At 42.9% G+C, this 25,995-nt stretch overlaps 2 protein-coding genes across 2 annotated transcripts; both read left to right on the forward strand.

The window, feature by feature from the left end:
* The first annotated feature begins 3,305 nt into the window (after window positions 1–3,305).
* Window positions 3,306–18,206, forward strand: SPRR4 (small proline rich protein 4). Its single transcript, XM_021923817.2, has one exon. The coding sequence runs from the start codon at window positions 7,259–7,261 to the stop codon at window positions 7,604–7,606; it is 348 nt and encodes a 115-aa protein (XP_021779509.1). The 5' UTR covers window positions 3,306–7,258; the 3' UTR covers window positions 7,607–18,206.
* Window positions 18,207–19,152: 946 nt separating this feature from the next.
* Window positions 19,153–21,235, forward strand: LOC100997035 (cornifin). The gene has a single exon (XM_021923822.2). The coding sequence runs from the start codon at window positions 20,648–20,650 to the stop codon at window positions 20,918–20,920; it is 273 nt and encodes a 90-aa protein (XP_021779514.1). The 5' UTR covers window positions 19,153–20,647; the 3' UTR covers window positions 20,921–21,235.
* Window positions 21,236–25,995: the final 4,760 nt, after the last annotated feature.

Genomic DNA, 25,995 nt, shown 5'->3' on the forward strand with positions numbered 1-25,995 from the left:
GGAAGCTGAGGCAGGAGAATCTATTGAACCTGGGAGGTGGGGCTTGCAGTGAGCCAAGATCACAACGCTACACTCCAACCTGGGCTACAGAGCAAGACTCCACCTCAAAAAAAAAAAAGGAAATAACTGTTCAGCTCACATGATACACTTCTCAGGGGCTCGTTTGCAGAGCATTTTTTTGTTTTGCTTTCTGCCCTTAGCCCCTACCCCTTCTTCTACAGGGCTTTCTTTCTTCTACTATACCAGCACCTGCTTTTCTAAATTAGTCATCAGCCAGGCAGCCAAACAGTCAATATATCAGTTGATCAACCACTCAATCAGCCAGCTAGTCAGTCGTTCAGTGAACTGGCCAGTTAGGCAACTAGTCTATCAGCTCATTTCTTACTTATGCACCCACCTCCTCCCTCCCTCCATCTTTCACTTGCTCACTCACAGACTCACTCACTCAGCAGCATCCTTTAGTCATTGGACACCCACTCACCAACTAGCTAGTCTATCATCTGGTTACGCACCCGTTTTTACTAGGGTGTAAGTTCTGTCTTGAGCATCCTTCCTGCCCTTAAGGAGCTTGCACTCTGGGTGGATATAAAGAGTCCCTCCACACACACCACACACACATCAGTGTATTAACATCCAGGCACGAGGCCTCTTACAGGTGACAGATGATTGCAGCATAGATCTTCTAGGTAGAAGAAGGGAAGGGAAGGGCTATGTGTATGGTTAGGATAAACAGGGATTGCTACTTAAGCATTGGCCTGAATCTGAAAAGATAAATTAGTCCAAAACACATGCTAGGACTTCATGGGTTCTGCCTGTAAGGTCAAACTCTCCGCTTATTCATTTGTATATCATCTGCCCATTTATTCATGTGTCCATTTGCTGGCTCACATGTATAAAGTGGATTTAATATGTGCTTGGTTAGTGTGAGGGGCAGAGGAGAAACACCCAAATAGCATAAATTAAAAGTTGTGGATATTGAGCAAAGGAGGGAAACACATCTTTTGGGAAAGACTGGGGAAAGGGGCCATGAGGAAAGTGGTGTTTAAGATGGTTCCTAAAGACTGAATTTCACTGGGAAATCTGGGAGTAGGGCATCATCACAAATTGAATGATTTGAGGCAGGAAAGTATCAGGCAAGTTCCGGAAACAGGAATAATTTTGTCTGGAACTGTCTTAAGGAAGCTAAAACAGGAATTATAGGTGGTGGCAGCTTACGCAAGATCTTTAAACAGTTTGTATTCCCTCCCCTTCTTCAAGTGCGTGAAGGACTCTTACACATACACTCTAGCACACCGCTCCCTGCATTAGACTGAATTAGGAATGGTGGCTACCTGCATGCATGTGACCACTCACCTCTCTCATAGCAGACACCATTCACCAAGGAAGGCACTTTACCCACTGATCCTGAAATCAACCTCAACACCCTCAATTCACTGTCAGTTCCACCAGGATGAAACAAGGCTGCCTTCCCTGACCTAATCATACATTTATAGACTCTTAGCCCTCAATGGAACCTTAGCAATAATGTTGGCCAATCTCTTCACATTGGAAACCAGGAAAATTGAAGCCCAGGAAAGTTAGAGGATGTACCCAAGATTTCGCAGCCAGTGAGGGGCGAGTATTCCCAGAGCCAACTCGCTCCTCCCTCGGCTCCCACCCTGTGTCTCTAACTGCAACCATGTCACGTCACACGAAAGGGGGACTAGTGCTTCAGCTCCACTTGGCTTCCATGAGGCATATCCTGGCATGCTTCCCAGATGGGCGATTTGGCTATTCATCCCCACCCTTCCACTGCCAGTGTTCAGCTTCCACAATACATGGTCTGTGGATGTTCCATGAAGACTAGTGTCTCACACAAGGTTCAGGGCTGGTTTCTCCCTAAACTCCTAGTGCTGCCCAGGGTCTTCTAGAACTGTGTCATAGCGGGATGAGAGGTAGAGCGAAGAGATAAATTAACCACATATTTCTGGAGATTCACCTTCTGACTGTTCTCCCTCCAAGGAAGTCCTTCTGTGAAAGGGACTTCCTTTAATATTATCATACAGAATACCTAACATTAGTATCAAAACATCTTCTACGCAAACAGATAAATTAGAGGGTGAAATGATTCATGTTGCAAATGGACTTCCTACATTAAAGAACAAAAAAGTTGCAAGGTCTCCTTAAGTAGCATCTTCTAAAGTGTCTGTTGACAGATTGTTAAGTAATCAGTGAAGGGAGAAACGCGAAACTAAAATTTTCTAAGCCATGATTGCTGGTTAAATATCAACCCAAAATTAAGATAAATCAAATATTACATTATTCCGATTTTATTTTATTTTATTTTATATTTTGAGACAGGGTCTCATTCGGTCACCCAGGCTGGAGTGCAGTGGCTCAATCACGGTTCACTGCAGCCTCGACCTCCCGGGCTTAAGTGATCCTCCTGCATCAGCCTTTTGATCAGGTGGGATGACAGACATGTGCCACTATGCCTGACTAATTTTTAAATTTATTTTGTAGGGACATGATCTCTCCATGTTGCCCAGGCTGGTCTCAAACTCCTAGCCTCAAGTCATCTGTCTGCCTGGGTCTCCCAAAGTGCTGGAATTACAGGCGTGAGCAACCATGCCCAGCTAAATCTAATTTTTAAAATGAGATGCTACTTGCTCAGTTTTGAATTTTCACTTTACAGGACAAGCAACTAAAATTCAGGAACCCTGGCCCCAAACCTCCACTGTCTTCTCTACTAAGCTTGGTCCTCCTCCCCTAAAACTCTCTCATGATTCACCCAGGATGCTCCTTTTTGTCTTTTCTTCTTTCATTCCTGGAAATGGCGTAATAAATATGTTCCATTTGTCTCCAGATGGAGTCATTAACAACCTTTCTTTTCTCCAAAATCCAGAGACAAATAGAAAGATGTGTTTGGATTAAGAGTTAAATTATTAACACTGTCTCTGGTAGGTCCCCTCCCAGTGCTCAGGCCTCTGCCAGTCACCCCATTGTTTGCCTGCAGGGTGGAGCTGGGTTTCTCAAGCTTTGACTCAGCTTCAGAAATGAGTCTTGCCTGCACCCTCCCTTCCCTGATGGAGTCACAGGCACGCACCTGCTCTCAGGTGCCTGCTCCCCTGCGCGGGAAGATGCAGAGCCCGGCTTTCAGGTTTTTAATACAGCATGGTCCTTTGAAGATGAGAGAGCAGATGCAGAACTCCAGATTTGCCAGGACACAGTCCCATGGCTAGGCTGGGGCAGTGGGGCTGGGAGGGGTGACGGCAGAGTCACCATTCCACATAGCTTCCCAGGGCCCGCCTTATCTGGAGGGGCTGATTTGAGGGGTGCCAGGAAGTCTCCTCTCTCCTTTGAAAGCATAATCCACTGCCCTAGCCAGCCAGGGTGTTTGGAAATCAGCTATTACCCATTTAAGAGAGTTGGGTGAACCCTCCCTCCTGGATTCTGGATCCAGGGACCATCAGAGCTAGTTTTCTCACCTATAAAATGTATAATACAATTAGCTTTCTTCATAGTGTATTGTGAAAACTGCATATGGAAGTGTTTGATAAGGTTTAATAACTAATAAAAAAACACCTGTACCTAGCAATGTGAGACAGGGATCAGTGAAGATCTCTTAGAGGAGGGAGGGAGGACATGATAGCGCTAGCAGGGAAAAGAGTACCTGGCTCCCAGGAAGGAAAGCAGGAGGAAGACTGGGGCAAGAAGAGGTGGAGACCACCACAAGCAACTTCCTAATTTGTCATCAATGCAGCCTCTGCTAAGAAGCTACCCAGTATTTCACTCCTGTCGGCTGACTGAGAGGAACTGTGATGTCAGGAGACTTACAGTTCAACCCTGGATGTGACATTAGCCTTCATGTGATCTTGCGCTAGGCCTGCCTCATTCCAAGTCTCAGTTTCCCTCTCTGTAAAATGGGAATAATGTAGCTGACAGGGAAGTTGAGTGTGGAAGTTTTGAAAGGTGTAACATGTTGAATGCACATGAGGTTGACTGGGTCTTGAGTGTTTATGATCTATGGCACGTGGTCCCTTTAAGGCCAGCCATATTTAGGTCTCTATCCTGGCCACCCCTAGGGTATCCTCTGAGATGATAGCTGCTTTATAAGCCGAACTTTATCGCATGACAGAATGTTTCAAAACTAAGCAGGAGTTCTTTATTAATAAAATAAAAGGGCAGTGATCAAATTGGGGAAAATAGGAGTAAAATTCATTGCAGTAAACCCACATGGGTGACTGGGACATGAGGAATGGAGCTGTCCATCTGTTCACAGGCAAAACACACATACCGGTGCCTTCGAGGCACCAGGCATGTGAAAAGCCTTGGTCTATGTCCATGCAAATCTGTCTTGCTGCATAGTTTCCTTGTGGGGAGTCCATATCAGCAAGAGCACAGAGGACTGGGAGTGTGTGGAAGTGAGGGCTGCAGGTGGAGATGGTGTTCTTCTTGGAGGTGGAATGCAGAACCGGAATCTGGAACCCAGAATATTACATTCTTCGTGTTGCTAGGCTTGGGAGGAGGAAGTGGGGGAGGTCTGGCCTGGAGGGGAAAATTAAGGGGCTGATTAAAGTGAGGCTGACCCTGAAAAATGAACAGTTTTCCATCCACATACGACAGAAAGCTCAGGAGACATTATTAGTCATGGTCCCCACCCAATGACAGTGACTTGTCCACCATGGAGATGCTGGCCGCGGTGATGGAGTGGAAATGTGCCCCAGGCCAGGCTCCCACCCAACTCCACCCCGAGCAGCTGCATGTGGTTGGGCAGGTCCTTTAACTTCTTTGGGCCTGCCTCTTTAAACTGTCAGTAAAATTGTTATGAGGATTAAATGAGGCAAGGGATTTGAAAAATGCTTTGGAAAGTACATTAATGTATTCCTATCATTTCTCAGGCCATCTTACCCCTTCCTCTGGTAATGGCAGCAGTGAGCTCTTGCATGGCCTCTTGGGCAGCGTCCTGACATCCATCTTTGGGGTAGAAGGCTAGAGGTGGACCAGCTTCCCCGAGGACCTGCCTTTCCCCATCCCAGGGCCTAGGAGGCTATATGAAGGACCAAGGCTCCTTTCTCCCACCTAGATAAGGCCCTGAGTAGGATTCCTGGATTTAGCAAATAAAAATAGAGCCTGCCCAGTTAAATTTGAATTTCATATAAACTACAAGTAATTTTTTAGTATGTTTCCTGCAACATTTGGAATATACTTATACTTTCAAAATATTCTGCTATCTGAGATTCAAATTTAACTGAATGTCCTATATTTTATGTGGCAAGTCTACCACGGGGACCAATTCTATCCCACATTCTGTGACCAACACGATTACTCCTCAGCACCCCAACTCCCAATGGGCAGGTAGGGACAGCACCATCGTGTGCTGGGGCACCATTCACATCTTCTTCTACCTGTGCCCCAGAGAAGCCCCACAGAACACTACGTGGACTATCTCCCTGGATTAGGAAGGACACTTGCACTGTGAATTGAGGAAGGGGGATGAGTGGTACCTGGGGCTCGGGATTGAATCATCCAGATCTGAATTCAAATCCCATCTCTGCTGTTACTACCTGTTTAATCTTCCTCAGCCTCACTTTTCTCATCTGCAAAATGGTAACAATGACACTTTCCCTAGAGGGGCTATGAAGATGAAATGAAATAATAAGCATGACAGGTAGTGCTGGTGCTAGCCTCGCAGTGAGTGCTTGAGAAACGGCAGCAATTTGCAGCAAAGGGGATGTTCACATTTTTGTCAGAATTGCCCCAAACTCCATCCTCTCCCTCTTCCTCTTTTTGCTTCAATGTTTCTTATAACTGTCTGCCTGCAAACAGCTCCTTCAATTTGTTCTATATTATCTATGTAATTGTATACTATCTATATTATCTATATAATTGATCTATATTAAAAAGACCTTGATTCCCCGAGTTTGAGCAAACACCTTTGGTGGGTTAAATCAGCTCAGGTGCAGGGACTTGGAGTGCTGAAAATATGTGGTGGGTGGCTTTCATCAAAACAGCTCAGCAAAGCAAGTCCCTGGAGGAAGTGCAGGTGGGAGAAGTGGGTGAGGAATTCTCTGGGAGGTGGTAATCAGGACCACACCAAGTGCCCTGGGCAGGTTGGGGGCCATATAAAGGCTCTTGGAGTGGCTGCCTATGGAACAGGGCTCAGCCTTCTCTCCTGGGGTCCAGTTTGCCGCCTCTGGTAAGTGGGAACTCATCTGTTCTCCTGGGATTTATGGGGCTCTTTCCTTCTCCTTTAACTCCTTTGAGCCGCTAGGCCAAGATCCTCTACTATCCTTGGGTAATCAGGGAAGTGACACAAGTCTCCTGACAATTGCAGACAGGGCACACTAATCATTACTTAGAAAGTTTAATCTCCATTCCACACCATTGCTTGCTTGGTATGACTTCTTTCCTGATCGTGGTTTGACTCCCCAGCAGGAAGATTTTTCTTGTTGAAGAAAGAGATATTTAGAGCTATAGAATTTTGTGGCAATTCTGAGCCCTGTTTAAAGCTTTCTCACACCCTATTCTGCATTTTCCTTACCAGTAAGCTTTAAACTTTTCTTCCAGGTGTATGGAAACAAGTATATTAAACAGTGTCTTCAATCCTATGCAGCTCCCATTCTTCCCTATTCTGATTGCCACCTCTTTACTTTCTGAGGCCTGCACTTCCCATCTATAATCATTAACTTAGACCATAAGGAACACTGCCTACAAAGATAGCCAGAGACACTCATCAGAGCTGGGAAGGCTTCAGGGAACTTCCTGACCAGCATCCTTCTAATAAAGGTGCTGAGGCCCAGAGAAGGCAGGTTGCCCATGCAGTGAATGGCAGGATGGACCTAGAACCCAAGCCTGAGCCTTCTTGGCTAGTGCTCTTTCCTTTGAACATCCTCCTATCATCCTATGGCTCCAGTGATCTATTTGGCTGGCCCTTAAGCTTCCCAGTTCTTTTAGAAGGCTGGAACCACTATCCTATAGCCATATAGGACTTGCCTTAGCCTTCCGTGGTGAGTCAGGGGTGGAGCAGGGATTAGAGATCAGGCCTCTGCAATCTTGGTACACCCCTTGTCCAGCCCAATCTCTCTCTCCCTCTCTCTCTCTCTCTCTCTCTCTCTCACACACACACACACACACACACACACACACACACCATGATGCTTCCCTGTAAGACAGAGACTGTTCTTGTTCTCTCCTCACACCCCTACATCCTTGCCCATTCTTATTGTCTGCATTATCCAAGGGAGCCAGTTGACATTGTCCAGATCTGTCAGCTAAGATGGCATGCTTTGACCTTGTAAAATGTCTGGGATACTTTTTAATCATCAGACATGCTTTTAATGGTGTCCTTGCCCGGTTTCCTTTAGGCTCACCTGTTCCTAGAGCAATGTCTTCCCAGCAGCAGCAGCAGCAGCAGCAGCACTGCCCACCCCAGAGGGCCCAGCAGCAGCAAGTGAAGCAACCTTGTCAGCCACCCCCTGTTAAATGTCAAGAGACATGTGCACCCAAAACCAAGGATCCATGTGCTCCCCAGGTCAAGAAGCAATGCCCACCGAAGGGCACCATCATTCCAGCCCAGCAGAAGTGTCCCTCAGCCCAGCAAGCCCCCAAGAGTAAACAGAAGTAAGGATGGACTGGATATTACCATACTCCACCATCCTGGCTATCAGATGGAACCTTCTCTTATTCCTTCTCTTCTTCCCTCCAGCTCTTGAGCCTACCCTCCTCTCCCATCTCCTCCTGCCCAAGATGTAAGGAAGCACTGTAAGGATTTCTTCCCATCATACCCCTCCTCACGCATACCACCTTGGCTTCTTCCATATCCCACCCTGATGCTCTCCCAGGTAGGCATGAGAGAGACCTCATCCTCTCCAGGCTCCAGCATGGCCACAGCTAAGGCCCATCCATTCCCCAAAGTGAGGAAAGTGTCTGGGCTTTTTCTGGGGTTCCACCCTGACAAGTAGGGTCACAGAGACTGGCACACAGTTTCTGCCTCATTCCTCTCCCTGATGCCCCTTAATCTGGGCTTCTCTCTTGTTTTCCCCAATAAATAATGTGCTTCATTTAATAAATGTGTCTGCTTCCTGGGCTAATTGTCCACTCCCAGTCCCATTCTGTGATTCATTCATTCATTCAGAGAGGGAACATTTTAGGGAAGTGAAGGTGCAAGTACACACATGCCTGGGAGTTCAGGAAGTCACTCTTACGGACACAGTTACTCTCTGGTAACCAACAATGGGGAAACATATCCAGACATATCTCAGGTAAAGGAGGACAGAAAACAAGCCCAGCAACTCATTGACAAAAGTTTAATAGAGTCTTGCATAACTAATCCCATCTAGGGAAGATCAAAAAGGAGGAAAATTTAGCTCCTATCATTAGAAGCCCAGCCCACCTGATGAATGCAGTTTTTTCCTCTTGGAAGTTGTCATTCCGAAAAAACACACAAAGCATACATAAATGGCCTGAATCCTGCAAAATATTTCTACAAACATGTGCAAATGACTTTTTCACATATTTGTTTATGTTTTTGTTCATTCATTAACTTACGCTCATTCACTTACTTATTCATACTCATCTGATATGTAGCAAGTTCTAGAATGACCTTAGTTTTCCACTCTGCCATGCTGGATTTCCAGAGCTATCCAGAGTCAGTTTATCCTGTGTCTCAGTGTACTCTTTGGAAGTCAAAGTCATTTGCTTTTACAGGGAAATGTTGTTCCAGGGATGGCCACGTACAGAGAGTTTGTACAAAGTACACAGGGCCTGGTTTTGTCAGTTAGTCTGACTTTACGCAGCTTATGAAAGAAACCTGTTTTTACAACTGGCTTCCTGACCCTCCTAACCCATGTGTGAGACCAGCTGCCTGTACTGGAAAGAAGCGGCATACCTCCCAGACATAAAGAAAGAAAAGTATTTGAAGAAGAGACCCTGAGTAGGAAGGAGTAGTTGAACACAGAGTCCGATTTTCTCCCCTTGAGCTTTATTCTTTTCCTGGGATTTGGTCACTCAATTTCAGTTGCCACCATCAAGCATAAATTGCTTTCTCACTTAACACACTAGCCTAAAAAGGAACAAATGACCACCTTCTCTACTTTGCCTTAAAGTAGCTATCCATGGCTGATATTTCCAAGTAGTAGTTACTTAAAACTTAGTGGGTACCAACATTAACTAGGAAAGTCAAAGTATTGTAAAAACAATTAAGATTCAAAAAGAATGCTTCTAGCCCTAAGAATTCATTGACAGCCTTTCTTTGCCCCAATCCCTGCATCCTAAAATAACTCCCCTCTGTCAAGTACAAAGGCTGGTCTGTCTTAGCAGTCCCCTTCCTGGCTTCCTTCCATCTAAGCCCTATTCAGTTTCTTGGACACACTATTTTTCAGGGGTTTCATGTCATTTTCATGTCTCCCAGGAAGGCCTTGGCAAGTCTTCCCACAGACTTTTGAGTTCCAGGCTGACAGATTTGCGTGGTCTTCAGCTAATTGGACAGATAGGGGTGATTGAAACAATGAATATTTCTGCTGTGATCTGTGTCTCAGTTATTAACTCAGTGAGGAAGGGGAGATACCCGTGTTTAAAGTCCCATCTCTGCATGACTAGGTGGGCATCCATTCCCCCTTATGAAGAAATTATTTTATGTAATTCCACCCTTCAGAAGTTCACAAAACAACATTGGCTTATGTCAAAATCCCAGCCATAATTAAACACATAAAAGTTAAATTATGAGCCCTGAAAGCACAGGAGTCTTGTTTAGCTCACTATCACCAAATGTGCAATGACTAGCTTTTCAAAAGTACAGAAGAAAGAACAGCCTCCGGGTGGAACAGGACAGCCTGTGGCAAGCCAGCAGCCTAGTGTACATCTAGACCAAATTACAAACTATCTGTACCCACCCGGGGACCCTGCAACTCCAGAGACAGGACAGCCTCAGAGAGGTGAGCCAACAAATGTTTACCTGGGATAATCTGTGGATTCTGGGCAAGAGCAGAAGAATGAAAAACAAAGCTTTCTACTGTGGAGGACCATTGCTAGGGACAGAGAGGCCAAGAGAATTTATGGGTGCTCTGGGGGGCGGTCTTTAAGCAAGTGGTTGACATTCCACTTGGAACGTTTAATGAATTCTAGGAATGGTCAGGTCAGGATATTAAATACCTAAGCAGAAAGTCTTTGAAAAGTCGAGTGGAGTTTTTAGTAGGTTTATGAAACAATGAATGGAGTTTGCAACCTGCCAGGTGGAGGGCCTCTGGCAAACACACCAGATAGAGAGTTAAAAACTGAAAGGCCAGGGGTAATTCTAGTCTGTTGGATAGACGTCAAAATCATGGCCATCACTTGGGAGAGTACCAACTGGAAGGGGATATCATGAAGTTTTCTGAGATTCTGGATAAGTTCTCAGTCTAGTGGGTGGCAGTTACCCGGGTTCATACATATATCAAAACATATACTCAACTTATTTGTGCATTTTTCTTTTTGTTAGTTTAACCTCAATAAAATAGAAATATCATTAAAATAGCATCAGTAAGTGTAATGAAAGATAAGACGTTTATACTAAAAATACAAAACATTATTGAGATAAACTAAGAGAGAACTCAAAATTTGGAGATGTTTCATGTTCATGTATTAGAAGACTATTTTGTAGAGATGTCAATTATCCTTAATTTGATCTAAGATGCATAAATTAGAATGAAAGTGTGATACTGCTACACAATGCAACATATTGGCTAAAACTAAAAAGACAATACCTGGTGTTGGTGAGAATATGGATAAACAGGAGGTTTTATAAACTGCTGATGGTAGTGTAAATTGGACAACCATTTCAGAGAACAATTGGGCAGTATTTCTAAAGTTGATCATATGCATCCCCATCCCAACAATTTCACTCTTTATTGTACACACAACAGAAATGTGTACATAGAATTGCTAAAACACATGTATGAAAACAGTTATAATAGCAGTATTTGTAATAGCTCTAATTAAAAATATTCCAAATATCCATTAAAAGTAGAATGGATAAATTAATTGTGAATTTTCATACAATTGCATACCACAACACAATGACATCAGACAAGCTTTACCCATAACATGGATGAATCTTTCAAACACAGTCTTGAGGGAAAGAAAGCAGATATTAAAAGCACATGTTGTATAATTCCATCTATTTTTATGAAGTCAGAATGACTAGAAGGTAAGCTTTACGGGGATCTGACAAAGTTTCGTGTCTTCATCTGGGAACTGATTAGACAGATGTGGTCACGCAAATTCATTGAGCTGTGTACATTTTCCTGTATAATAATATTATATTTCCTTTTCTTAAAAAAGAGTTATATAAATTTAAAAAGTACTTCGGCAATATTTCAATCCTGATTGGCTTAAACCATTATTTTTCTCACTATCTGTGTGCATACTTTACCCATTTTCTACCCCATTGTATCTTCAAAGCCCATCCACAACGTGTCAACAAAATTAAAACATGTCTGTTCTTCTGAGGAAAGGAGACTATATTTACAAAACCTCCAAACACTGCCAGGGGAGAAGGGATAGCTCAATACACCCTCCTCCCAGTATTCTTCCTTCTCACCATTTTATTACCTAGAAAATTTTGTCTGCCCCAGAAACAGAACAATGCCCTGCCTGATTTATCTGTCGCAAACACTCAGCAGGCTCAAATTCCCCGTCACCTCCTGTTCTGGCCAGGAGGCCCTCAGAGGCAAAGTGAGCAGGCCTGGGCATCTGCATTGGAGCTGTTCTGACATTCTATTTCTTTTTGCAAAAGGGGTAGGGGCTTTCAGACTGACCAGAGTTGAATCTCAGCTTCTCCATTTCCTGGCTGTGTGATTGCATTCTGTCACTTAGAGCCAAAGCCCGTTTTCTCATATGTGAAAGGTGTCGGGGTCAAACAACTATATGCAGTATTTTGGGGAGGATTGGTGATAATATCCAGAAAGTGGCTGCATATAGCATATGCTCATTAAATGATTGATTTTCTTTTCATCTACAGCTGGGGAAGGTGGCTATTAAAGCGTGAGCTAAGGATACTCCTCTGCCTAGAAGTAGAAGGTGGCCATATGGAAGTCTTTTTACTCTAGCTCAGGAGTCTATGCTAATAAGTAACTGTTATCTCTTTCCCAGCCTGGGAAGGCTCCAGGCTAGAAAAGAGGAGACTTAGATTCTAGTTTTGGGTCTGCTATTGAATAAATCTGTGACCTAGAACAAGTTCCTTAACCTCAGTCCTTTATCCATAAAATGAGAGATTGGGTTGGATGCCTTAAAATTAGGTCGATCTATGAATTCTTTTGAGTTTTTGCATTTGTATGGTTTGTGTTCCCTACCCCACCCTCTCTAACCCCATCAGGGTGGATCTGGTGGTTTCCTAATAAGCAGAGTACATACATGTGTTTGGGGCAGGAGCAGAGCTCAAAAAATAAGAGAGTAAGTAAATGAATGAATGAAGATCAGATTCCATGAACAATTTCAGGCTGTGGTAACTAGAAATTTTAAAAACAAGTGGCAACTAGAAATTTAAGGTAATTTTGAAAAATAAAGATTTATCTTATATAGATAGGCAGAGGAGGATTGAAGGGCAGTGACGAGGATCAGAATATGCCACCCTAAAATGTCCCACTTGGCACAAGTATTCTTTTGAGCTGAAGGCAGTTGAGGGTCAACAAGGACATAGTTTTCTGCCTTCCTCCTATCTGCCTAAAGGCAGAGCACAAATTTATCCTCTCTCTTGAGCAGAATGAGAGAACCAATTTTATTACTGGAGATGGAGAGCCGGCACTGAGATGAGTCTGCATGAACAAACCTTGCTAAAGTAGCCCTTATATTTCAGAAGTTTCCCCGTATAATCCCTAGTCATCTTCCACAATGTATTATCTCTTGAAGCTCAACCCCTTTTTCTTTCTTAGGAAGAATATACAGGCTCCCAAACCTAACCACTTCTTTGGGGTTTCACTTCTTTTCTGTGAAATACCTATGCATGTAAAAAATATTGATATCAATATAAATCATATGCCTTTTCTCCTATTAATCTGTCTTCTGTCAGTCACATTTGCAGGCCCCCATTACTGAACCTAAGAGGATAGACAAAAAGTTTTTCTCTCCTCAGCAGCAGTATACTTGGTTGGTACTTTGTGCCTCCAAAAGTCATAATTTGGCCCTGCCAGGATGTTCTGGAGGAAGGAAGCATGAGCCTTTAACCCACCAGAAGGTCTCCATACCATGTGCATGATGATGTCCAGGAAGGTGACCCGGGATCATCTCCTGGCCCCAGAACCAGCCTGCCACGCCAGCTTGAGCTTGCGCTTTGATGATTCCCTGCTTGGAAGAGTGACATTCAAGGGTGTGTGTACTTTGCCTTCCTCAGATGGGACTTAATTACTTCCCAAGGCTCCCAATATCCTCAGGCCAAACACCCACATTCATCAGCATCTAGTTGCATCAACATCAATATCTGCCCAGGTATCTTAGCACCCACCTGCACCTCCTTCCACCTATTCATAGGACTGGGACTCTCCAGTTGGATTCAGGTCCTAGAAGTTGAGATATTCTGGCAGAGCAGTGATTTTTCAATCCTGGTTTTATGTGACAATAAAAAAAAAATGAACTGATTAAATGAAACTTTGAAGTGGAGCCTAGACATGAATAGTTTTTTAAAGATACCAGATGATGTCAATTGCAATCAAGGTAGAAAAGTCCTTGTGTTTAGAGTCTACTGTTTCCCAACTGGTTTGATTTTAAAAAACTGCCTGATGCACTTGAGAAATATGGGTCCCCAGGTCCTTCCCTTAGGTATTTCTATTTCACTGGAAGGAGCATCCTAAGTCATGCTTATGCTTAAGTCAGTTGGTAAACCCTCCTCACTGATGAGATTTGGATCCCAGAAGCTCAAAGAATGTTGCCTACTTCCCTACTAGACTTCATGAACCTGGGACTTCATGCTTGACATTTGACTCTCATTCAGCAAATATGTGTTAAATGAATGACTGATTGGCTACTTTAAAAATGAAGGAAATGATTAGATTTTTCTGAGACATGGAAGATTAATTTCTAATAACAGTTGTAGTTCAGACCCTAAGGAGAAGAAATGCACTTGTCATATATGATCCATCTACTATGTTCTAGTCACTACAGCAGTTGTTTTGCATATGTAATCTCATTTAATAACAGGTCCAAAGACAAATTTTATGGGTAAGATACGCTGAGATTCACAAAGCCTTAAGAGTTATGGTACTGGATTTGCATCTTGGCTCTGCCACATTATTGGCCACGTAAACTTGAACAAGTGACTTATTCTTTGTGCTTCAGCTTCCACATCTATAGACTACATTTAATGACCTGGTCCTTGCACTGCTATTGTGAGAATTAGTGTCACACCTAGAACACGGTCTGCCACTTTGCAGAAGCTAATGAAATGGTAGCTGTTTTTATTATTAGAAAACTTTCCTGATATCACACACATAGCTAGTAAGTATCAGACTCAGGATTTGAATCCAGGACTTCATGTTTCCAAACCTGTAATCTGTGGAGATCACTCTGCACTCTCGAGAAGGTGCTTTCAGAGGAGGATCAGGGACAAAGCAGGCATAACTGAGCAAACAGAAGGGACCAGCAACAACACAAACAGCAGCCACTACCAATGGGGTTTAGATTCTCTGCAGAAAATTTTTAGCCATGCAGTTGTTCCTTTGCCCCCCTCTACAGCCCAGGAAGCAATGACTGATAGGAGGGATAGCACATCAGTCTGAATCATCCCAGATTCTAATACTTTTCATTTTAAAATATGTCTGTGTCTTTTCATCATCCATACCGGGAGAAGCTCTACCTCTAGTGGAAGATAGGCAGTCGATCAGCTCAGATGTGTGAGACTATAGGGATCCAGTCAGTGTCTCTTCTAAGAGTCACCCTCTGGTTTATAGAGCATCACACTAGTCTTGAGAAGCAACACAACATAGTTCTTAAGGGACTGTACCCTAGCACATCAGACCTTTATGATATGTTGGGAGTGTCACTCAACATTTTTTCTGCCTCAGTTTCCTTATCTAAGGTTTGTCCAGGTTTTTGTATAATCACCAATAATTTTAGCTACCTCCCATGCCCCAACTCCTATAAAACATGAACCATGCAGTCATTGTCACTGTTCAATAACTCAAGATACAATTTGGTAAACATGTAAACCTGAAATCGAACGTAAAAAAAATGAGGGGAGATAAATCAATCACAAAGGCTAAGAATGTTGCTCCACTGAAGAAGTATGCCCTGTCCTTGGGCGCTCTCTCTCTGTTCTCTCTCTCTCTCTCTCTCTCTCTCTCACACACACACACACACACACACACAGAGTGAAAAGGAAAAAAGGAAACTCGCAGTCAAAAGGAAGAAGTTTCATCTGATTTCAAGCGGAAGGAGAGGAAAGAACGAGACAAACTAGCAAGAATTATCATGCTAGATGTATTTAGCTCATTCGTCTTAAAGTGTTAGAAGCATCATTGCATTTAATCTTTATAGCAACTTTGTGAAGTAGAATTTAAAGTTATCCTTTTAAAGATAAGGACAATAGCTTGCAGAAAGGTTAGGCAACTTGCTCAAGGTCATCCAACTAATAAGGGCATGCCAAAGCTTTGAAACAGCTGGGCCAGACATTAAGCCTGGGTCCTTTTATTTCTATATCCCTCAAGCTAGAGAAGCCAAGTTTAATTTTTTGTCCATCCCTTCAAGGACTGGAAATAAAAACAGTGAGGGTGAGGGGCATGCTCTGTTCTTAAAGAGATGGTAGAAAGGAAAGGGAATTGGGCATCCCAGGTTTTGGTCTGATTCTGCCACTAAAGAGGCTGTGAAGGTTGGAGTGAGTTCCTTTCCCCACCACACCAGATCATTCCTTGTCTATAGGATGAGGGGTTGAGGAGAGTTTCTCGGGTGCTATTTCATGTCCTCCCTCCACCTCTGCACCCACATTTGCAAACTTAGCTTTTCCTCCTGCTGGGCCAAAGTGTTCAGGAGGCTCCTAACACCTGGGATCTGGTGTTTCTCCTTTTCCTGCCCTTTCTCAGATGAAGACCTTGTGTGTTATAGAGACGTTTTTTAAATTACCATGGCCTGAGTGGAGCAGCTGACACTCTTGCGGTCTCCCTAGCTTCTCAAGGTGATCAGAGAAAGGGTGGGGGGTAAAAGTCTTAATACTGCATATTTCTAAATGTTACCATGCTTTAGATATGCAGTCCCCACAGGAAAAGGCCTGGAGTTCAAATTCTGCATGACCTTCTTTGAAGGGTCTGGACTTTAGGGTAGTGGGGAGGAGAGAGTAATCTATGCTGGGAAAAGCCTGATCACTGATTAGACTTAGGGCCATCCATCTTCCCTGCTCTGGGAATGACTGATGAACCTGAGGCACTGCTCAGAGTCAATGGAAGTTCCAGGGACAAATGAGAGCCAGTTTTCGATGTCAGAAGAGCAGCAGCTCCTGTGTCCTAGGTGGGGGCTCCTGTGCAAGGCTGAGAAATCTGGGGAGCCGTATTTACTGTTGGCAGCCACCCAGTTTCCCCCTGTTTTTATGTGGGAGTTTGTGGGGCCGATTCAACAGCTCACTCAACCCTAGTGGCAGAGAAACAAAGTTTCTTCTAAGGGAAGATTAACACAAGTCACTGTGGAACTTCAGATACACAGGGAGAAGAATGTCAGAGACCAAGAGAAAATTCCAGAGTCTGCAGCCCACGCAGGCTTGGGTGGGGTGAAGGAAGCACATGTTGAGGCAGGCAGGACTGTCTAGTCAGGACTGATAACCAGGGAGAGGGAAATCCCTTTGCATCCAAGGCTAAGGTCCAGGGAGGGCATGAGAGTACACCAGCATCGGAGCTGGCTTCAGATCATCCAGGGCCTGAGACAAGCTGGGTGATACCAGAGGACACAGTAGGCAGCAGGTTCCTGCAGGGCTGAGAATCCTACCAGACATAGCAAACAGGTTCCAGCAGCCCCTGCTGTCAGGGCTCGTGGGTGGGGATTTGGTGAACAAGGGGACCTGGGCACAGACCTAGGAGAGAACAAAGTGAGGCAAGAGGCTTGGAGCTCGGGTGTACCAATGGGGCTGGCACCAGCCCGGAGCAAGGTGGGGCATTAAACTGTCTGACAATGAAGCAGGTGGGTGGGAAGAGCAGTGGGTAGACTCTGTACCAGAGCTTCTAGGTAATTCTCAAAGTAGACTCTGAACCTGTCTTCACAAATAACACCATTCAGTCATTCATTCATTTATTCAGTCAGCCAGCCAGCCAGCCAGGCAGTCAGTCTATAATTGCCAGTCTTTAATTGCCGAGCAGCTTCTGCACGCCAGGCACTGTGTGACGATGGAGATGGATAGGGACCTATGGCCGCATGGACACAGTGGGAGGCTGACCTTGGCCTCAAGTTCACCAGCTGTGGAGCCAGCAGGTGCTCCACAAACATTTAGGTGTGTGTTTGGGTAAAGGAGGGGTTAGATGAGGAGGAGGAACTATCTGCACACCTAAGTTTTAAGGATGATTTGGATTTTCCAAAGGCCACACCTAGTAACAGTTTGTGTTTCAAGTGCAGCTCTGAACCAGAGACATCAGTTTTACGGGAATTGCCTATGGAAGGACTGAGGGAATCCCTGTTCTTGTGTCCTCAGGAAAGAGAAGTTCCTTGGCAGGGAGACTCTTCAGAATCTGACCATCATGGAGTGAAGGCAAGTGTGTGCAGGCACTCAGGGGCTGATCACCTACTGCCTGCCCCAGTGCCTTCACCTCAGCTGTGTCGTGATGTCACTCTGAGAGCTCCCCTAGTGTGAAATCAACTCAGGTTCAAAGCAGACATTTTAGTTTTGGCTTTAGTTTTTGACTTTTAATTTTGGCTTTTCCCTTCCTCTCTCCGACCCTGGTGCCCTGAGTGATGATAAACTGAACCTTATTTCCACCTATTCTAATTCATGCCCTTCCTACTTTAGCAGAGCTAGAAACACCCACTGTTTAGAGCCACTCAAATATTAAGCATCTTTATTTCTACTTAAAGGCTCACCCACAAGGCAAGGCTTTTTCTGTGTCCTCACACTGCCACTCCTGAAACTTTCCAGAACTACGAGTGGTCCAGCTCTCAGCCAGGAAGGGCTCCCCTTTCCACCTCTAATCAATTTTCCACCTGGGCTTAATTTCCTCCTTAGACATTAGGGAGTCATAAGGAATCAAAACAAAGGAGAACACAGGATTTATGTGTATAATTCTCTTCTTCCTAGGGTTTTTTTTTTTTTTTTTTTTTTTTTGACCTTGATGAGTTATTTCACCTCTTGTGACCTGAGGTTCCCCAATCATCCTTTGAGGAGTGTGGACTAAAGGCTCTCTGAGATCCATAATCTCAGCGGCTCTGAACTGTGCTCTGTCTCTTACCCTGGGGAGTTCACGGTCTGTAGGGGGAAAGTGGGCTTCCTCATCAAAGAATGACAGGCATGATGGGTATATGTTAGGCTCCCCACTGAGATTTGTTGAATAAATGAGGAAACAAACACTGTGGTGGGGACACCATTGGTTTGAACAGGAACAGCTCTGACCCTCAGAAAGCCCCCTGGAGATACAGACCCAGAGGGAGGAGGAAAACCTTGTAGCCAGCAGGATCTCTAGGTATTGGGGCTGGAGCTGGAAGTGGGCAAAAGTTGAGACGGATTCATCATTAAGGACCCCACGGATGGGCTGCGGGGAGGCAGGTAGAAAAGGCTTTTGGGTTTTCAGGTTGGGGGCAGTCTAGCCTGATTAGAAAGGAGGAAAAGGCCAGGGCCAGATGTCTGGGTGGAGTGGAGGGAAAAGGTCATCCCAGAAGGATTAGCCCCTGAAATTTCCTGAAGTAGGAGAAGGATAAAGGTGTGGTTGGTGAAGGAAAGCAGGTTTTCCCACATTAGCAACCAGTCAGGGAGAGGGAGGGGTGGGTAGGAGAGCCATCAGTAAATTATTCTGAATGTGTGTAATTTAATGGAATTGGGAAAAAGATGGGGGAAATGGATGGAAGGGTCTTGGACTCTGAGACAAGGGGTCTATAATCAGACCATTTCATTATTTCTAGCTTCCACCTTCACCAAGGCAGACAAGGAGTGCCTGCCTCAGTTCCTCTGCTCCCCCTCCCTTTCCCACCCATTCATGTGTGCAAGACTGCTCTGTCCCACAGAACCGTCTCAATGACAAGGACAGCAGGTGACAAGGCCTCAACAGGACTCAGGTCTCCCCCCAGGGTTAACTAATAAAACTCTCCATGAAGCCTGCTGCTCAGCCCTCCCTCAAGGCAAGCCCTACACCTGGGTCTGAGGATGAGGGTGGCAGTGAAAATTAGGCCAGTGACATCATTGTCAGCCAGTGGCAAAAAATATCAGATGGCGTTCATCACAAAAGCTGAGCCAAACGGTGATGAGGATGGTAATGTGAGTCATGTGTGACAGGTGAGGAATGAAAACAGAGCACCTGAGAGCTTCTAGTTCCTTGAGGCAGGGCTCATTCATCTTATAAAAGTCAGCTGGCCATTGCCTTCACACCAAACCCAAGGGACCACACAGCCCATTCTGCTCCATATACCAGGTAAGTCTCTGACTGCAACAAAAGGAATTCTTGTTTATTTTTTCATTATTAGAAATTAGCCAAAGGCAAATATGTGTAAGAAGGTTAATCCAGGGTTTCAGTGGGAGTTAGAGAATAGTGGAATATCTTTATTTTAAGTTAAATTACAATCTAGATTTGAAAGGACCTTAGAGATGGTTAGGGCTCCCACTTCAGTAGATAGTCATTGAACTGGGAGTCCTGGAGGAGACTGTTCAAGTGCCCATGGGAAGTTCATAGCAGAACTAGGGCTCAGGCCCAGAGCACTCTCAGTAACACTGCAATTTCCCCCTAAGATATTTACAGAAATTTAAATTTATTAGATGGATCTCTAATGAGCATTTATTCCATTTAAGACAGTATGCTAGGCACTTTGGACAAATCAATGCCTAACGTACTTACTTAACAAACATAAAACCTAGCAGGAAGGTAATACATACATATAAATAAATGAAATGCAAAGTAGATAGTAATTGGCATGAGGGAGAGGGGCAGGGAAGGGCTGTGCAGTTTTGGGAAACCTTGCTCAAGGACACCCTCCTGGGGGTGTCAAGTGATGTGAGCTATGATGGAGGAGTATTTGGACAAGCAGAGATGGGAAGAAAAGCATTTGGAAGGGACCGTGTAAGCACAGACCAGAAGCAAAATCGTAGGGGCTTAGATGAATATAAAGCCATCCTATAAGTCACAGGCTTTCTACATGGTACTGGGAGAGGATAGACTGCAGTGGCCTGATGCCACTTTCCAAAAGACCTAATGTGCGGGCCTCATGTCCCTCAGAAGCCAGCTTTCTTAGGGCATTTTTCTAGAACAGATATAAGATGACTTGGGCAGGAAGGGAGCCAAGAAAAGAACTCCAATAAAATGGATCAGAAGAAATTGCCTTTTAGCTCCTCCTCTTAAAAGGACCTGAAAATTATCCAAGTTTATTTCATTTTTAAATGTATTGGGGGGGGCTAGAGGAGATGAAAGGCTTTCTCTTCTAAAGGGTCCCAAAATAAAATCTATTTGGCATTGAATTTGTATCCATCTTTCTTTAATTGAATCACTGTGTCAGCTTTCTGTCTCCAGAAAAAAAACACATTTGAAGCATGAATTCCCAGCAGCAGAAGCAGCCCTGCACCCTACCCCCTCAGCCTCAGCAGCAGCAGCAGGTGAAACAGCCTTGCCAGCCTCCACCCCAGGAAACATGCATCCCCAAAACCAAGGAGCCCTGCCTCCCCAAGGTGCCTGAGCCCTGCCACCCCAAGTTTCCAGAGCCCTGCCACCCCAAGGTGCCTGAGCCCTGCCACCCCAAGGTGCCTGAGCCCTGCCCTTCAATGGTCACACCAGCACCAGCCCAGCAGAAGACCAAGCAGAAGTAATGTGGTCCACAGCCATGCCCTTGAGGAGCCAGCCACTGGATACTGAACACCTTACCCCATTCTGCTTATGAATACCATTTGCCTATTGACCCTGCGGTTAGCATGCTGTCACCCTGAATCATAATCCCTCCTTTGCACCTCTAAAAAGATATTCCTTTCCCTCACTCTGGAGGGCTCCTGTGCCTCTGAGTAAGGCTGAAAGTCTCACTGACTGAACTAGTCTTCTTGTTGCTCAGGGTGCATCTGAGGAGGGATTTGGGGAGGGATCAAGTGAACTATCCCTGGTCTTCCCTCAATAAATAACTTTTAACTCCACATCTGGCTGTGTGTGTGTCACTGACTGATTAAATCTCTGTTGCCTTCTCAGCGTGAAGCAGGAACTAACACTATGAGGGCTGGTCGTGAGGTCTGTAGTCAGAAGGTGCCCGATCCTGACACTGAGAATGTATGTGAATGTGTATGGCTGCTGTACACACAGGACACTGCTGGGCTGGCAATGGGAGTGTGCTCAGGGCCACCCACCCAACCTGTTACTTTGGGTAGGCACAGCTAGAACAAGGCTTTTTCCTTTCACCTTAATGTTTATATCTTAATGACTTGCAGTGAGTTGCACGTGAGTGTAGATGGTGCCTGCTTCAAGCCATCATCATCTGTGTTTAGTTGATTCCTTTTTAAAATTTTTTCCAAAGAAATAGTGCTTGTGCATAGTCTAGCCTAATGATCTGTTCTGCACTCATCTTCCTTTTCTGATGCCCCTAACACCTGGAGCCAAGCACTTGAACACTCACACCACACCCACAAACACATATCCAGCCCCACACTCTCACACAAGGATATACTCCCATACACAGACATTCAAACACACAGAGACACACACACACAGATCTCCAAAATCCCGACATTCACATACACACACCCCTTCACACACTTGGATCTCCCAAACCACCCAACACTGACATACACGCACACACACACTTCTCTCTGCCTCTCTCTCTCCCTCTGTCTCTAACTTAATCACCTTAGTCCTATTTTTTTTTTCGAGTGCCTACTGTGAAGATACCTGATGCTGCAGCAGGAAGAAGGAGATTCGAATCCACAGCACCTGCCCTAGCAGAACCCTAAGAGAGGTGATCTTCAGCCCCCTTCCCATACAAACATAAGCTGACACACATGCTCCTCTCTCCACACACACATGCATGAGCATTCACACACTGTACTTCTGTAAGTAAAACATAAAAGTTGAATATTTTATCCAACAACTGCAGAATACACACATTTGTCTCATCAGCACATAAAATATTACAGACCACATGTTAGACCACAAACAAATCTCAACGAATTTCAAAAATCAAAACCATATCAAGTATATTTTCTTACAACAATAAAATAAAACTAGAAATCAATAAATAATAAGAAAAACTTTAGAATCTGTGCAAACATATGGAAATTAAACCATATGCTCCTGAATGATCAATGGGTCAATGAAGAAATAAAAAAAATTAAAATTAAAAAAATAAAAATGTTTTGAAACAAATAGAAATACAAGATACCAAAAGCTATAGAACATAGCAAAATCAATACTAAGAGGAAAGGTTTTTTTAGTAATAAATGCTTACATCAAAAAAAGAAAAAAAAACACTTTAAGTGAAGAACTTAATATGTATCCCAAAGAACTAGCAAAGCAAGAACAAACCAAATCCCCCCAAAATAATAAAGATAGCGCAGAAACAAATAAAATAAAAACTAAAAAGCTTTACAAAAGATTAATAAAACAAAAAGTGGATTTTTTGAGAGAAGACTCAAATAAATAAAATCAAAATTGATAAAAGAGACATTACAACTGGTATCATAAACAACAACAAACAAACAAATGGAAAACCTAGAGGAAATGAATAAATTCCTGGACACATACAACATACCAAGATTGAACCAAGATCAAACAGAAACCCTGAATAGACCAAGTAATGAGATTGAAGCAGTTTTAAAAAGTTGCCCAACAAAGAAAAGCCCAGTGCTAGATGGAATTACTGATTAATTCTACCAAATACTTAAAGAAGAACTAATACTAATTTTTCTCAAACTATTTCAGAAAATTGAAGAGATAATTATTTTAAAATCACTCCATACGGCCAGCATTATACTAATATGAAAACAAGACTAGAACATGAATAGAAGAGAAAACTACAGGCCAAAATCCCTAATGAACATAGGTACAAAAGTCCTTAAAAATGCTAGCAAACCAAATTCAACAGCACACTAAAAAGATCATTTACTATGATCAAGTGAGATTCATTCCAGGGATGCAAGGATGGTTCAACATATGCAAAGCAATAAATATAATACATCACATTAACAGAAAGAAAGACAAAAAACTTATGATCATTTCAATAGACACAGAAAAAAAAATTTCACAAAATCCAGCATACTTTAATAGTGAAAATTCTCAACAAATTAGGTATAGAAGGTACATACCTCAATGCAATAAAGGCCATATGTGACAAACCCACAGCTAACATCATACAGAATGGGGAAAAGCTGAAAGCCTTTTCTCTAAGATCTGGAACAAGACAAGGATGCCCAACCTCACCGCTTCTATGCAACATAATACTGGAAGTCCTAGATAGAGCACTGAGGTAAGAGAAAGAAATAAAAGTCATCCAAAATGGAAAGAAGGAAGTCAGATTATCCTTGTTTGCAGATGACATGATCATATATAGTAAAAAACCTAAAGGTTCCACCAAAACACTCTATGAACTAATAAATGAACAAGTAAAGTCACAGGATACAAAATAAACATGCAAAAATCAGTAGCATTTCTATACATCAATACTGAGCTACATGGAAAAGAAATCAAGAAAACAATCCCTTTTAAAATAGCCACAAAAAATGCCTAGGAATAAATTTAACAAAGGAAGTGAAAGGTCTATAAAATGCAAATTGTGTTACTTTGATGAAAGAAATGAGAGAGGATACAGAAAAATGGAAAGATATCTTATGTTCATGGACTCGAAGAATTAATATTGTTAAAATGACCCTACCACCCAGAGCAATCGATAGATTCAATGCAATCCTTCTCAAAGTCCATGACATTTTCAAAGAAATAGAAAAAACAATCATTAAATTCACATGGAATCACAAAAGACCCAGAATTGTCAAAGCAATATTGAACAAAAAGAACAAACCTGGAAGCATCACACCACCTTACTTCAAAATATGCTACAAAGCTATAGTAACAAAAAAAGCATGGTATTGGCAGAAAAAAAAACCCACAAAAACCAATGTAACAGATAAAGCACTCATAAATAAATCCATATAGTCACATCCAACTGGCTTTCAAAAATGGCCCCAAGAACAGAAACTGGGGAAAAGACAATCTCTTCAATAAATAGTTCTGGGAAAACAGGGGTCCATATGCAGAGGGATGAAAATAGATTCCTGTCTTTCATCATATACAAAAATCAATTCAAGATGGATTAAAAATTTAAATAGAATCTCTGAAACTATGAAACTACAAGAAGAAAACATTAGGGAAATGCTACAGGACATTGGTGTGAGAAAAGATTTTTGGAGAAGAACTCAAAAGCATAGGCAACAAAAGCAAAAATAGGCAAATGGAATTACATCAAGCTAAAAGGCTTTTGCGCAGCAAAGAAAGCAGTTAACAAAATGAAGAGTCAACCTACAGAATGGGAGAAAATATTTGCACACTATCCATCCAACAAGAGATTAATAACCAGAATACTATTTGCTAGCAAAAAAAAAAATTGATTTGGGCAAAAGACATGAGCAGACATTTCATAAAGGAAGACATACAAATGGCCCAAAAGGTATATTTAAAAATGCTCAGTATCACTAATCATCAGGGAAATGCAAATCAAAACTACAATGAGATATTATTTCAGCCCAGTTAGAATGGCTATTATCAAAAAGACAAAAAAAAAATGCTTCTGATGATGAACATAAAGAGGAGCACTTGTACGCTGTTGGTGGAATGTAAATTTGTATAGCCACTATGGAAAACAATATGGCAGGTCCTCAAAACACTAAAAATAAAACTACCATACCCACTTCTGTGTATACATCCAAAAGAAAGGAAATCAGTGTATTGAAGAGGTCTCTGCACTCCCTTGTTTATAGCAACACTACCCACAATAGCAAAGAAATGGAATCAACCTAAGTGTCCATCAACAGATGAATGTATAAATAAAATACTGCATGTATACACAACGGAATATTATTCAACCACAAAAAAAATACTTAAATCCTGTCATTTGAAACAAAATGGTTGAGCCTGGAGGACATTACCTTTACTGAATAAGCCAGGCACAGAAAGATATATACCACATGTTCTCACTCATAGGTGGAAGCTAAATAAGTTTATCTCAGAAGTAGAGACTAGAATAGTGGTAACTAGAGGCTGGGAAGGGTGGGGGAGAGGGAGGATAGGGAGATGTTGGCTAATAGATTCAAAAATATAGCTAAATTGAAGGATAAGTTTGATTGTCCTGTAGCACTGTAGGGTATCTATAGTTGACAATTATTTATTCTATATTTTCAAATAGCTAGAAGAGAGGATTTTGAATGTTCTCCACACAAAGAAATGATGTTTGAGGTGATGCAGATGCTAATTATTCAGATTTTATCATTATATATTGCATACATGTATCACAATACCACACTGTATCTAATAAATATGTACAGTTACATCAATTAAAAATAAAAATTTTTTAAAAGGCAAACTATCTCTACCCCTATCTCCAACGCAACATGCCATCGTGAAACAGGGCTGAAAAGCTTCAATCAAAACTTCCATGTGAAAGATGAAGGATGGGAATCATGATCTGCAGTGAATCTGAAATCCTACCTAACAAGGATGTCAAGCCCCTCCACCCCTTGAGTCTGCGGTCTGGAAGGCACTCCCTGGTCTATTGTTCTCTGTGCCATATGTCTACAGCATCTTCTGTGCTCATTAACAACCACGGCCATGCTTGTAAATGCTTATATATCTTAAGAGAACCCTTGGACAGAATTTACTTTACAGAATTTACAAAAATTTGAAAGTTTTTACTGAGTTT

Source organism: Papio anubis, chromosome 1, assembly GCF_008728515.1.
Source record: "Papio anubis isolate 15944 chromosome 1, Panubis1.0, whole genome shotgun sequence".
Lineage (NCBI taxonomy): Eukaryota > Metazoa > Chordata > Mammalia > Primates > Cercopithecidae > Papio > Papio anubis.

Bases quoted from the DNA above. Each gene is read 5' to 3' on its own strand.
- SPRR4 (XM_021923817.2), top strand. From the start codon at position 7,259: ATGGCATGCTTTGACCTTGTAAAATGTCTGGGATACTTTTTAATCATC.
- LOC100997035 (XM_021923822.2), top strand. From the start codon at position 20,648: ATGAATTCCCAGCAGCAGAAGCAGCCCTGCACCCTACCCCCTCAGCCT.